General features: G+C 43.4%; 1 protein-coding gene across 1 annotated transcript in view; it reads left to right on the top strand.

The window, feature by feature from the left end:
* Positions 1-12257, top strand: part of ZPBP2 (zona pellucida binding protein 2) — a 125053-nt gene extending 112796 nt beyond the window's left edge. The window contains exon 7 of the mRNA XM_063425860.1: positions 12160-12257. Within this exon, the coding sequence (XP_063281930.1) occupies positions 12160-12257 (98 nt within the window). The remainder of the gene's footprint in view (positions 1-12159) is intronic.
* The last annotated feature ends 4105 nt before the right edge of the window (positions 12258-16362 follow it).

Below are 16362 nucleotides of genomic sequence, written 5' to 3'. Positions count from 1 at the left end.
GTATTGGTTTAGATCATAGTGATTTGAATTTAATAAATTATAGATTTCATGTAATAGTTAGCCTACGATTATGGCTTATTTCTAAGGTTGGTAATCATGCTTTTACTTACAACCATGTACATCACGTTTTTTACATGGCATTTACAAACTCAGGCCTTTTCTTGACATACTCAGACGATGTAACACGAGTATTCAAGAACACGGTCATATATGTCTCACAAGACTTTCGGGTTTGAATCACACGTTTTGGTTCAACCATTCATACGTCACGTTACAGCAACATTTTCTGCATATTGTAATTTCACATTAAAAGTCCCTTGCATTTCCCAGATCAGTTTAGTGACATGCATATCATCTGTTCACCTTCCATATATACACATTACACGGCCAAATCCCCTGCTGCTAGGTATCGGACTCAGCGTAACGCTTGTCACCAAGCATGGGCAGTCATGTCACTATCAGGCAGTCATGTCTACTACTCATAGACTTTTACACCTCCCACACATACTGGTAGAAGCCCTAATCCCAGCCTATACAGATTACACAGGTCTCACATGATCCATTCTCACTCTATCACATTTTGTTTTCTACCCTTTTAGGTTTATCCAGGTTTTCATACCTGTCGAATCTCAAAACTTTTATACATACTACCAGGTACGTAAGCCTGCTCATGTTGTAGTTCACATACGTTTCATTCTCCTAGGCCATAGAGTACTGGCAAGTTAGGGGTATAGGCCCAAATAGGTACCTCCTTGGCATTTCTGCCTATCTTTAGTGGTCCGCGAGGCCAACACCCCGCCTCAACGTTTCGGAGGCAAACGCCATCGGGCCACACGTGAGTTAGCCGCCTCGCATATTATAGAGAGGGCCTCACCTGTCACTCCCTCCCCCTGTTTTCTTTTACTATCACCGAGAGGCCTACGATTCCTGCCACTACGACGGGTGGTCTCAATAACCCCTCGCGCCAACTCATAGACAGAGCCTCTCATAGCCACTTGGCAACTAGCAGGGCCTCACCTGTCACAAAACTAGATTAATTCTTCGCCTTTAAGGCCTAGTTAGCCTGCCAGTATCACCCCTGGGTTTTTCATACACCAACCAAATATTTTGTCATTTAGTATGTCTCAAGAAGGGGTAGAGGATTTCTCCCTACCGGGCACTCCGGCTAGAGCAAACACCCCATCACAGGGAGGAGAGGTGGCTAGTCCAGCATCTTTCAGGTCATGGACAATCCCTCGCATAACCAACAAACTCAGGAGACGTCAAATCCCATTTCCGGCAACAGCAAGGAAAGCGGAACTCTACAAGTTACTGCACACCTCAACCGATAACATGGACGCTGGGGAAGGGACTAGCCAGTCTAACCCAGGAGATATGCATGGCATACTCTCATCCCTCATGGCATCCATGAGCAAGGTCAATTCTAGGCTGGAGAAACTTGAATCGGTCACTACAGCCCTTACCATGGCTGGACCGGCCGCTGCAACCCCTCCAGCACGAGTTGCAATCAGTTTCTCCAGCCATCACCTCAGATGATCAAGAGGTTTACCCTGCCCATATGATACCTGAGCACCTCAAAAAAGATATCCTGGATGGTAAAGATATCAACTTGGCTTCATTGCTGATTGCCTCCCAGGATGTCATGGAACATAAGACATACGCTTATGATGATATTTCTGTGGTGGTCAAATCTAGGGATGCCCGATTAAATAGGAAACTGACTATCCCTAAATTCGTGTTGGCATTTGGCATTTATTGTGATGTTATCTGTGATGTATATCCCCACAGACGTGAGGAGTTTGACTTGTATATGCACAAGCTGGTGGACCTGGGCAGCAAACATGGTGGGTCAGCTTTCTATGATTATCATAGATCCTTTTCTGCCAAAGTGTCTGGCGCTTTCTCCCAGTACGGAACAAGGTCCAACTGGAACAAGATTTATACGGTCATTTTCTGCAGGCACTTTACAGGGCTAAGAACGCCGGCTTGTGCATACTGCTCCTCCATGGCTCATACGGCTAATTTCTGTCCAACCACTGCGAACGAACCTACCCCCTTGTAGGGCACTAGTTCCGCTGGTTCTGCAGAAAAAACACCCAAAGACAAACTGGGACGGCCTATCAAGTTTCTGGGCAAGTCCCAAATATGTAATAATTTTAATGTTGGAGCATGTAATTACAGTGGATGTCGGTTATTGCATATATGTTCAAAATGTTTCAGGGCACGTGCTAAAACTATGTGTCCAAATAAAATGTACCCTAAACAATACTTAACGTCGATAAACATTTCTGTACTTACGGCATTACTGTCACATCATCCATCTAGACATGTGGTAGAATTCATTATCTCAGGTCTATCAGAAGGATTCCACACAGGTCTCATGCCTTCTGGAATCCTGGAATGTCCTAATTTACAATCCGCACAACAAAACCCTACAGCAGTGGACACACTCATAGCCAAAGAAGTGTCAGAGGGCTTCCTATTGGGGCCCTTCCAGTCCCCTCCTTTCACCACATGGTGGACAAACCCCATCGGTATTGTCACGGGGAAATCTTCCCACAAACAGAGACTTATCATCGATCTATCTGCACCTCACACCTCTGCCACTCCTAGTCTGAACTCCCTCATACCCTCTGAGGAATTTTTACTGCAATATTCCACCATAGATCATGCCATTACGGCCATCATGCAGGCAGCGGTCGGAGCATGGCTCAGCAAGACTGATATCACAAATGCCTTCAAGTTATTGCCTATCCACCCTACACTGTGGCACCTGCATGGTGTTAAGTGGGCCGGGAACTACTATTTTTTCTCACGCTTAACTTTTGGTTCTAAAAGTAGTCCGGCCATTTTCGATGTATTCGCCGAAATCCTATGCTGGTTGTTATTAAATATAGCCAGATGCCCTACAGTTATACATTATCTGGATGATTTCTTACTGGTCGAGGAGAATATTTCCCCTCCAAGTAGCCTCAAAGAAACCATCAGCCTTTTCAAACAGGTGGGCGTCCCAGTCTCCCCCACCAAGACTGAAGGACCAGATACCTTCATCACATTCCTGGGTATCATGCTAGACTCGGCCACCATGCAAGCTAGCCTGCCACGCACCAAGGTAGAAAACATTCTTACCAACATAAATCTCTACATAAAACTCGGTACTTGCAACCGCAAAGAATTACAGTCTCTGCTTGGGCCACTGAATTTTGCCATGCGCATCATACCTCAAGGCCGGGCTTTCATCTCACGACTCTTTTACATGTTCCCACTTTTTAGACATGATGCACACAGGTTACCCCTGGATACCCAAGCCACGGCAGACCTACTTATGTGGAGAAACTTTTTAACCACCTGGAATGGTAAAAGTATGTTCCTCCCTAAATTGTCTGACTCCTCACCTACCATTTGGTCAGACGCGGCGTCTACCACAGGTTTTGCAGCAATTTTCGGGAACGAATGGCTTTGGGGCAGCTGGCCTTCAGAGGTTCAGGACCTGGAGGGTTTTTCCATTACCTCAGCTCTGTTTGAGATATATCCCATCGTGGCGGCTGCGGTGGCATGGGGGCATTTATGGGCAGGTTCGTCAGTACGTTGCTACTCAGACAACCAAGCAACCTGTCACATTATAAACAAAGGCCGATCCAAATCACTGACTATTATGAGATTCCTGAGAAAACTCACTTGGCTGGCTGCATGTCATAATTTCTTCTTGTCTTGTGTTCATGTTCCAGGTGTATGTAACACGGCTGCTGACAACTTGTCTCGTTTTAATTTCCAGGCTTTTCGGCAAATACTCCCGTCAGCCGCACTCACAGCCACGACCACTCCACTATTCCACCATCTAGTAATGGACTAGACGCTATCATGCAACATAGCAGGACATTGTCCCAATTAGCACTATCTACCAATACCCGGAAAACTTACGACAGGGGCTTTCATTTTTTTTAAAAGATTCCTGTTGGAACACAACATCTTACAACCTTTCATCATGACGTCCTTGTTGGGCTTTGCTTCTTTTTGCCACCTCAAACTCAAACTATCATACAACACAATCAAACTATATCTAACAGGCGTCCAACATCACATGCTAACTTTACAACCAAACAACTCAAGTTTCATGTCCTCCTACCAAATTAAGAACATCCTTAGGGGTATTCAGAGATCCGAACCCCCATGTACGGCCCAGAGGCTACCTATAGACTTCCATATTTTTAAGGACTTATCCAGCTTACTAGATTTAAAACCCTTTGCCAACAACACAAATCTCGTCATTAAAACCGCTATATACGTAGCTTTTTATGGTTTTTTGAGACCAAGAGAATTTACCGCCATCAACACAACACAGTCCACTTACATCCTACTTCATTCACACTTAACAAAACACATGGACTATTATATCTTGACTCTGCCTCACTCCAAAACCAATCAACATGCACCTCCAGTAGAGGTTAAATACTATCCTACTCACAACAGGTGGTGCCCCGTCAAACTACTGGACTCATATACCCAGCATATAAACGCACCACCATCTCAACCACTTTTCCGTCTACAAGGTTCGGTACTCACTACCACCACCTTTATGACACATGTCAGGTCTTTACTTACACAGCTGGGCCTCAAATCAGCTAACTATTCGGGCCACTCCTTCCACATAGGAGCGGCCTCCACAGCATCCAGTGCAAACATTCCAGTACATGTTATCAAGTCACTAGGGTGCTGGAAATCATCTGCTTACTCTAGATACATACCTAACCCGGTAAAAGAAGTAAGAAATGCCTTTCAAGACATGTCTGGTTAAAAGTATGTATATTGCTGGTATGTAATACATTTGATTTTCTACTTTTGCCCTCTTTATTTACAGGCCTACCTCATCGTCGGTTCCGGCACACCACAACCGACTTGCTCTTTTAATACCATCCTACACTTATCAGTGTTTGTTTCTTCTGTACTATCATGAGCCCTTAACACAAGTATTAAGGCCTTTTGGCCTGTAATTGTGGGAGGGGCGTATGACACATCTCTTACCTACTTAAGGGACACCCCTTACCTTGCTCCATACCGTTCGAGGTCAGCGCTGCATCACCCTCCCACCCACTCCTCATTATTAACTCTTTTTCTATTACATTTCTTCTTGGTGGGCCCTCTTTATTTACAGGCCTACCTCATCGTCGGTTCCGGCACACCACAACCGACTTGCTCTTTTAATACCATCCTACACTTATCAGTGTTTGTTTCTTCTGTACTATCATGAGCCCTTAACACAAGTATTAAGGCCTTTTGGCCTGTAATTGTGGGAGGGGCGTATGACACATCTCTTACCTACTTAAGGGACACCCCTTACCTGGCTCCATACCGTTCGAGGTCAGCGCTGCATCACCCTCCCACCCACTCCTCATTATTAACTCTTTTTCTATTACATTTCTTCTTGGTGGGCCCTCTTTATTTACAGGCCTACCTCATCGTCGGTTCCGGCACACCACAACCGACTTGCTCGTTTAATACCATCCTACACTTATCAGTGTTTGTTTCTTCTGTACTATCATGAGCTCTTAACACAAATATATATATATATATATATATATATATATATGTTCATGTAATACTTTCTAGAACACTTTAGAGTTGTACTTAGGCCTTAGGTCATGCTATAGGGCTGTTTTTTGGATGGACTTCAGTCTGTATGTGTGAAAGGGTCCATAAAGCATATCCTGCTGTTTTTGCCACCCACACGTGCCCTTGCCTCACCAGTTACCTAAAGAAAGCTGAATTACTATTTTATCCTCAAACCATGATCAGCAACTGAGGAACTAAAAAAAAAGTAAGGCCCCAGATTGTAAACAGGGGGCTCAGCTATAAACCTTTGCCCATAAATATTCTTGCTAGTGATTGTGATTTTGCCTCAACCTTGCATCTCATCAATTTTATTTACCATCTTCACTTCAATTTGCATTACATTGCTTCAATAGTTCCATTTACATTATTGGCTTCAAAGTTCTATCATCACCTCATCAGTCCGTATCATTATTCATGCCTATTTATGGGCATCCAATAATATCAAGACTCTTACCAAGCATTCTTCATGAAATTATCTTCACAGCCTGTCATTCATAAAGCTGCTATATAATAAAACTGTTCATTTTCCATGCATGATATACATTTTTCACACATATCGATGGACAAAAAAAAAAATAGAAAAAAAATTGGGAAGCAACTCATATATCATCTTTTATCAGCAAAACTTTATTAACCTCGAGATTCAAGTCAGGAGACCTGATACATCACCAGAAGAAGTCACCAAAACATTTGTTTACCATTTAGAACAAAGTGGGTTTTATGCCCCTCCAGCTTTCGTTTCCCCTGCCATCATCTGCCAGTTCTCCTGCCTTTGATGACAAAGTATTAAGGGCTAGTGAAACTGCAGGAAATAACTTCTGCCTTATCGTCTCCTCGGTCACGCATTCAGGGTTTGAATCAATTATACTGCCTGGAGGAATAATGTAATCTTCTCTTTTTCAGACATATTGGCTTAGCACAGTAATGACAATAGTATGTTGCTCAGACTGGAGGAGGAAAAAGGAGACTGAGCCTGTTTGATTTCACTGCAATTTCTCTCACTGGCAGTGGAAATTGGGCGTTCTACGCAAGCTAAAATCAAGTTATACTGTAAATACTTATATTCATTGTATAATTCAGTGCTACTAGCATGTTAGATAATTGACTGACTTTGCATTTCTCATAGAAAAAAAGATTTATATTTTATCCTTGCACGGCCGAGGAGTCTGACCACTGTAAAAATTAATGGTTAAAATATTTTTTATCCATGTAAAAAATAAAATATAAATATTAAATTGTTCGCCTTTCAACTAAGTTGATATCATAATTCGCTCATCTGAACAAGGAGGAAGATTGACAAGTGTGGCCAAGAAATCTAAGTAGGATAGAAATACTGTATAATGCAAGCACACTAAGCTTGATGATGTGTTGAAGCCAGATTGCATACACCTGTACCTTCAACCAGGCCCGGATTAACATAGGGGCTGATGGAGCTCCAGCTCCAGGCCCATGCTCATGAAATAGACCCATTGATTAAAAAATAAAATAAAAAAATAAAAACATTTACTGCTCTGCACATGCTTTTGCTTAAGTATGAAAACTTAAGAGGGATCTAGGGGAACAAAACTTGTGTGGACTGGCTGATAAATAAATTAGTTAAGGTAAAGCTGACTTTGTGCACTATGCAAATCACATGGATTTCAAGATCAGAGACAACATGGGTTTACTTCAGAGATCATGCCAAACTAATCTTCTTTATTTTTTTGATTGGGTAACTAAAATAATAGATAAGGGTGGTGCAGTAGACATTGCTTACCTAGATTTCAATAAGGCTTTTGAAATAAGGACATTGTTCCCCATAGGATAGCATTGATTTAATGCTTTTCTATGGGGAGGTCTAATGCACATATGGCATTTGCCGCACATGTGCACTAGCGACCTGCTCGTCGCGGGACAGAGAAGGTGGAGCTGCGACCAAGCGCCGAGGGACATCAGCGTTGGGATAAGATAAGTAAATAGAGGGTTTTTAAACCTTTATATACAGCGGCAAGTGGGGCACGAGGTAGGGGTGAGGCAGAGGGAGCTATAGTGCCAGGAATACAGCTTTGTATTCCTGGCACTTATAGTATCCCTTTAACCCCTTAAGGACACATGACGTGTGTGACACGTCATGATTCCCTTTTATTCCAGATGTTTGGTCCTTAAGGGGTTAAGCAATGAAATATAGAGGCAATGCAATGCATGTGTATATGTAATGGTGTTTGTGTGTGTCTGTGTGTGTGTGTGTGTGTGTATGTCTATAGATATATTACATTCTTAACATGCATCTAACATCAAATTATTCTTGACAAAATTTTCCATGATGCTTAGATACAAGCATAAATTGCTGAGATCCATTTTGGATGTTGCACTTAATTGTGTGTGTGGCTTTGTTTCTTCGAAGTGAGTGGTAAAATATTGATCACCTCCTCTTAAACCTTTCCATTTTCTGGCAGCAATTTCTTACTTGTTGCAAAAAAAAAAAGGCAAATCACCTAAATGCAAACATTAGGGAACATGTAGATTACATGAGCAATCTAGCAATAGATATTTCTTTCTGCATTTTTTCATTCACGGGAGAGAATGCTACTTTGATGATGTGTAAGCAGGGCCGGACTGGGGATACAAAGCAGCCCTGGAAAAAAAAATTATGCCAGCCCCATAAGTCATTGCGCCATATATTGTCGCAATATATATATATATATATATATATTGCTTTTTCTAATATAATATATTGGTCCTTTCAGAGTAAAACATTTAATTATACAGTAAGCATACTCACATGCAGACACAGACAATCTCACTGACACACACAAGCTCATTGATACACAGCCTCATAGACAAACAATTTCACTAATATACATAAGCTCATTGACATAAAAACACAAGCTCACTCACTAGCAGGCACACACACACACACACATACACATGCAAGCAAGCTCACTAGCAGGCGCACACACACACAGCTTAATGTAGTGGTTCTGGTGTCTATAGCCTGTCCCTGCAGGCTTTTGAATGTAAACACTGACTTTGCAGAGAAAAGGCAGTGTTTACATTGCTTCCTAGTGACACCTCTAGTGACAGACACTCAGACGGTCACTAGAGGCGCTTCCTGTGTCAGTGCGGATTGGCTGAGATCATCAAGCTTGATGATCTCAGTCATAGAGGCAGAGACCAGCACGACGTTGGAAAAAAAAAAAAAGGTGAGTAAAACACTATTTTTAAAAACACACACAGACACCACGACTGACACACACACACACACACACACACACCACGACTGACACACACACACACACCATGACAGACACACACCATGATACAGACACACCGTGACACAGACAGACACACAGCATGACACATACAGACACACACACACAGCGTAACACAGACAGACACACACACAGCGTAACACAGACACACACACAGCGTAACACAGACACACACACAGCGTAACACAGACACACACACAGCGTAACACAGACACACACACAGCGTAACACAGACAGACAGACACACAGCATGACACAGACAGACAGACACACATACACACAGCATGATACAGACACACACACACGCAGCATGACACAGACACATACACACGCAGCATGACACAGACACATACACACACACCATGACAGACACACACACTTCCACTGACATACATATTTTTTAGTACCTGTGGGCAGGGGCGTACCTAGAGCATTTGGCACCCGGGGCGGACCCTGAGTGTGGCAACCCCCCCCCCCCCCTAATAAAAATGTAAGAAAACACCCACATATTTTTTCAATGTTTTCAATAATATTTATTGCACAAATTTGTAAACTGCTTGTAAAATTTTTAAAATGCGCCAGTTTTGTAGAAGGGGGGAGACCAGTGCTTTTGTAGAAAGGGGCTGGTGAGAACCTTCTAGAAAACTCCTGCCCTGCCCCTTTCTACAAAGCCCCTTGTCTCGCCCTTCATATAAAAACACTGCACCCCGATCACATAAATTTCAGACACTCCCTACACATAAAAATCCTGCACACCCCCTTAATAAAAAACCCTGCACACCCCCTTAATAAAAAACAAAAACGTGCACAACCCCTCTTAATAACAAAAACCTGCACACCCCCTTATAAAAACCCTGCACACCCCCTTAACAAAAAAACAAAAATCTGCAGTGCACATCCTCCCTTAAAAAAATAGAATACTGCAACCCCCTTAATCAACTGCACCCCCATTATGTAAACCTCCCCCTTTAATTCTTTAATCCACAGCCCCCTTTAATTAATCCACACACCCCTTAATTAATACACCCCCCTTAATAAATCCTCACCCCCCTTAATTAATACACCCCCCTTAATTAATCCTCACTCCCCCTTAATTAATACACCCCCTTAATTAATCAACACACCCCTTAATTAATACACCCCCCTTAATTAATCCACACACCCCTTAATTATTACACCCCCTTAATTAATCCTCACTCCCCCTTAATACACCCCCCTTAATTAATCCACACACCCCTTAATTAATCCACACCCCCTTAATTAATACATCCCCCTTAATTAATCCACTCACCCCTTAATTAATCCTCACTCCCCCTTAATTAATAGACCCCCCTTAATTAACCCACACCCCCATTAATACACCCCCCTTAATTAATACATCCCCCTTAATTAATCCACTCACCCCTTAATTAATCCTCACTCCCCCTTAATACACCACACTTAATTAATACTCACTCCCCCCTTAATTAATACACCCCCCTTAATTAATACACACCCCCCTTAATTAATACACCCCCTTAATTAATCCACACCCCCCTTAATTAATACTCACTCCCGCCTTAATTAATTAATACACCCCCCTTAATTAATACTCACTCCCCCCTTAATTAATCCACCCCCCCCTAATTAATACACCCCCCTTAATTAATACTCACTCCCCCTTAATTAATACACCCCCTTAATTAATACACCCCCCTTAATTAATACTCACTCCCCCTTAATTAATACACCCACTTAATGAATACACCCCCCTTAATTAACACACCCTTAATTAATACACCCCCTTAATTAATACTCACTCCCCCCTTAATTAATCCACACCCCCTTAATTAATACACCCCCCTTAAGTAATACTCACTCCCCCCTTAATTAATCCACACCCCCCTTAATTAATACACCCCCCTTAATTAATACACCCCCTTAATTAACACACCCCCCTTAATTACTACTCACTCCCCCCTTAATTAATACACCCCCCTTAATTAACACACACCCCTTAATTACTACTCACTCCCCCTTAATTAATACACCCCCTTAATTAATACTCACTCCCCCCTTAATTAATACACCCTCCTTAATTAATACACCCCCCTTAATTAATACTCACTCCCCCCTTAATTAATACACCCCCCCCTTAATTAATACACCTCCCCTTAATTAAACCTCCCTCCCCTTTAATTCTTTAATTAATCCATTATCCACCCCCCCTTTAATTAATTTAGCCCCATCACATAAAATGACTACTTACATTTTATTGAAGTAGTACGCCTCTGCCTGTGGGTGGGCAGACTGGTAGCTGTGCTGGCGGCTGCAGGGAGAACTTGAAAGGCGGCCGCAGGGGAAGCTTTTCATGAGGCCGGGAGCAGGCTCTTCTGGGGGAGCAGGCTGTTCTGTCTCTGCTCCCCCTCCCTCGCGCGCTAGAAAGACCGGAGCCGGAATATGACGTCATATTCCGGCTCCGGTCTCATTAAGCTGCGCGCGAGGGAGGGGGAGCAGAGACAGAACAGCCTGCTCCCCCAGAAGAGCCTGCTCCCGGCCTCATGAAAAGCTTCCCCTGCGGCCGCCTTTCAAGTTCTCCCTGCGGCCGCAGGTCACCCCGGCCCCAGTTGCCGACGGCCCACCGGGAAATTTCCCGGTATCCCGGTGGGCCAGTCCGGCCCTGTGTGTAAGTGAGGTTACAAAGAGCAGATGGTTCTGCTGAGAACAGATTTAGATTGCTGTACCTGTCTATTTCTTAAAGGGAAAACCTCACTTCACAGAAGTTTCAATCTGTTTTCTTTTCCCTTATGTTTGTCAAATACATGTTCACGAGATTTGAAAAATGAAATGCAAAAATCCACACTGCTGTATTTATCTACAACCAGGATTTGAGTGCTTCCATCTTGTTTCCCTGTCAGTCATTGTTACATACTCTGGCATGTCAATAAGCTAAACACAACTAAAGTGTGCTTTTGCAATGCCAGGATTGTATCTGATTGTGATTTCAATAACTAGATATAACTAGATATTTACTAAACATTTAAACAAAATGTTAGACTATATCATGTTAAAGAGGTTAACTTACGTTACATGAGATTTTCAATGTTTCCCTTTAAAAAGCAGTATTATACACAAACCATAAAACACAGAATATACATCCAGCTAGTAAAGTATTGATAGATCCTAAAATAAGAGCATTGACCACTTGCTTTATGTTGCCCTAACAGGAATGATTACCATAAATTATTTCTCATCATGTGCTATTCTGTGAATACATACTCGTCACTGTTTTCTTGTTGTTCTGTTCATGTTTTTGCAGTAGTGTGTGATCCCAATACATACAATTCGATGAACAATGCCCACTGTCAAGTCTGCAACGACATCCAAATTCCATACTATGGAGCAACTACCTGCTAATGTAAATCCCTTGTTATAGTTATGGTTTTGATACTTTTCTTCTTCTTTTTTTTTTTTTCTTTTTTTTTTCTGTATGTTGTTGTTTGTTTCTAATAACACAATAAAATGGCATACTGTCAAGATTTAGTTTTCTATGGTTTTGTCTGCTTTTTGTTTTTTTATAGTTGCAGGTTGAAGCATTGTGTTCGTACATGATTGTCTTTGGTATTTATATGTTCTTCCTTGAATGGTTAGAGCCCACGAGTCAAAGGATAAATTATCTCCTGACCTGAGGAGATGGGAACATCCATATTGCAACACTTCAATGTGACTCTCACTTTCTAAACCGAGTTCTTTAATCCTCAGTTCTGCTACTGTCTCGCAGGATGGTGGACTTGTTGAAGCTCGGACTGAAGTAAGAACATAATTTTTTTTATTTTAAGTTTTATTTTAAGTTTTTTATTTTAAGTTTAATTTTTACAAGCCTGAAGTTTATGATGCATGCCTACCGAGAAACTTGGTCCCACTGCCAAATAATATATGGGTCAGGGGGTTGACAAAGAAGTATTCTCCTAGTATGTTTGTTTTTACTTTGCCAGACAACTGGGTACCTAAAGTCATGTATGTACATAGTGGGGAATCGTGATGCAGAATAAGAACAGAAACCTATCCCACTTACCCCCCTAAATAATGACTGTGGTGAACTTGCCCTTGCCATGAACTCCTGGAGAAGCCTGCTTGCTAGCCCCCTGCCTCAGGACTATGGGGCATGCTAAAAGGCTATTGAAAGACTGCGGACCACCTCTTAGCTTATTGACTCTTGTTAACCTCTCCTGACAGTTCTATTAGTGTGGGTTTTAATTGTGCGGCTGGGTGGCCGCCGTTCGTATGCAGGAATGCGTGGGAACTGTGTGGCGGCCATCTTGTTCGAGATAATGCAGGCAGCAGTGTTTGGACGTCGATTGCATGGAACTAAAATTGGACACTGAAACTCCTGAACACCGCTGAACTTGGACGAACGCCTGCTCCTTCCCCACACACGTCCGGAGTGCGCCATTTGGTAGGTTTGTTTGTATGGTTCTTATGAACAAACGCTACCAAAAAGCCAGAGTGTGCATTCAGTATTTCTTTCTCATGGAACAAACGAAGTTGACCAGCCAAAAGCACAAAATGCCCTGGAACTGTTTTGGGCATAGGACCATATGTGCTGCCGGTTAGAACTTTCACACAGTGGCGTTTCGGCTCTGTTCGTGGGATCTGAGCACTTTTTGGATATGTTGGGCGCTCAGATCAAGGCTGGGGATGTATAGACTGCGGGGGTTCCTATGTGGGAAATATGTGTTTTTATGGCTTTGCATATTTGTTACTGTTTTTGCTGAGTCACGATGACAATGCATTTTGTGGGTGTGTTTATGGGCGTGTTTTGGGGAGTGTCTACTGAACCAGATTCTGTATAAATGTGAGCCATTTGGCTGGGAATAAAAAGTTCTTCTTCACCCTTCACTAAGTCTGGGCTCCTGTTTGGGTGATACTGCGGTTACCCCTTCAGTAATACCTATAATCACTGGCAGCTATAATCACTCAGGAGCGATCACAATTAGGAATGGGCGACCACAGGACGTAGAAACCCATCTTCAGGAGGGTATACCTCCACAATGACAGACAACGTAATTTGGATGAAACAGGCCACAGCATTTATTATAACATATAATAAAATACTGCAAAACACATTCATAATTTATTTTAAGCATTATCTTTTCTTAATATAAACAAACTGTCATCATAGGCGTGCGCACGGGGTGTGCCGGGTGTGCCTGGGCACACCCTAATCCCCGTGGCACGCCTATGTATTGAGTCCTGCAGGAACAGCGTTCCTGCACTTTTATTTGAGCAGGAACGCTGTTCCTGCAGGCACTCAGCTCCCCCTTCCTCACCCTATGTTCCCCCTGTCATTGGGGTCGGTCAAGCGCCGGTCTCCACTCAGCCGCGGTGAGAGAGCTGTGTGCTCTCTGTTTCCTCTCGCCGCGCGCTGTTTGCTGATGCTGGGAGCCGGAATATGACGTCATATTCCGGCTCCCAGCTACAACAGACAGCCCGCGCGGCGAGAGGGAGCAGAGAGCACACAGCTCTCTCACCGCGGCTGAGTGGAGACCGGCGCTTGACCGACCCACTGGACCCCAGGGACAAGTCCACGCCAGCACTCCAGGTAGGGAGGCTGGGTCGACTTTTTTTAATTAAAAAATAATAATTTGTATGTATGTGTCTGTGAGTGATTGTGTCTGTGAATGTATGTATGTGTGTGTGTGTGTCTGTGTGTATGTGTCTGTGAGTGAGTGTGTCTGTGAATGTATGTGTGTGTCTGTGTCTGTGAGTGATTGTGTCTGTGAATGTATGTATGTGTGTGTGTGTCTGTGTGTATGTGTCTGTGAGTGATTGTGTCTGTGAATGTATGTATGTGTGTGTGTGTGTCTGTGTGTATGTTTCTGTGAGTGATTGTGTCTGTGAATGTATGTGTGTGTCTGTGTGTATATGTCTGTGAGTGAGTGTGTCTGTGAATGTGTGTGTGTCTGTGTGTCTGTGTGTATGTGTCTGTGAGTGAATGTGTATATGTGTCTGTGTGTCTGTGAGTGAGTGTGTCTGTGAATGTATGTATGTGTGTCTGTAAGTGTGTCTGTAAATGTAGGTGTGTGTCTGAGAGTGTGTGTGTCTGAATGTGTGTGTGTGTCTGTGAGTGTGTGTGTGTATGGGTGTGTGGGTGTCTGTGAATGTGTGTGTGTGCACGCGTATATATGTGTATCTGTGTATGTGTCAGTCTGTGTGTGCACGCATATATATATATACACACACACACACACACACACACACGTGTATATTATTTTTTTTTGGGAGGTGGGAAAAGAGTTCCCACACTTTATTCCCCAGGACTTCATCGGAGATCTCCAGATCTCCCCTGTCGGCTCACGCAGAGTCGGCGCTATCTGAGTGCCGGCTCTGCTCTAAGCCTCCATGGGCTGGCGGGGAGATCAAAGATCTACCTCACCAGCCCACAGCAACATGGAGGGAGGCAGTAGAGGACCCGGGGAGCTCTAGACAGCAGCTCCGCCAGGTTCCTCTCACGAGATCTGAGCATTGCCACGGCAACACTCAGATCTCGTGAGAGTTAACTCTAGCCCCGCAGGCTAGAGTTCACTCTCCACTGGACCACCAGGGATGGCACATGGCAGCAAGGATCCCCCCTCCCTATATAAGGTAGGGAGGGGGGATATTTACTAATCTGCCCCCACCTCCACAATCCCTCCAAACATACAGCCTGCACGCTCACACACACAGTACACTAACCGCACCCTCACAAACACACAACACCCTCACACACAGCACACTAACAGCACCCTCACAAACACACACAAACAGCACCCTCACAAATACACGACACCCACACACATCACACAAACGGCACCATCACACGCACACATCACACAAACAGCACCCTCACACACACAGCACCCTCACACAGCACAGTAACAGGACCCTAACAAACACACACACAAACACCCTCACCCACATAGCACACTACCAGCACCCTCAAACCACCCTCACACAGCACACGAGCAGCACACACATACACAGCAGTGTATGTGTGTGTGTGTATATGTGTGTATGTATGTATGTATATATATATATATATATATATAAAAATATATATTACATATATACACATGCGCCGTGTGTTTGTGCTTTAGGGTGCACACCCTAATGCAATAGGCTGCGCACGCCTATGACTGTCATACATAAATAACCATAACTTAGCATACAGCTTAACAAATAGTGTCATACTGATACCGGAGAAACTGACGGAAGCCAAGCACAGAGAGATGGACACAGGTTTCTTCAGGAAGGAAGAGATTCTTTATTGGATCACCGATCGGGACTCAGAGGGACTAATGTCACCAAAATACAGCAAGTTCTGAGCCCCGGACAATAGTGCAGGCTCCTTATATAGGCATATAACTCCTCCCATATTAAGCTCCACCCGCACATTCTCTTGACCAATCAATACAAATAAGAATTAACTTCCTGCTTGACCGCATGGCCTGTCCAGCACAATGGAGGAGGGGAATACTACATC

The sequence above is a fragment of the Pelobates fuscus genome, chromosome 6, assembly GCF_036172605.1.
Source record: "Pelobates fuscus isolate aPelFus1 chromosome 6, aPelFus1.pri, whole genome shotgun sequence".
In the NCBI taxonomy this organism is placed as follows: domain Eukaryota; kingdom Metazoa; phylum Chordata; class Amphibia; order Anura; family Pelobatidae; genus Pelobates; species Pelobates fuscus.
This window is presented reverse-complemented; position numbering and strand designations above follow the sequence as displayed.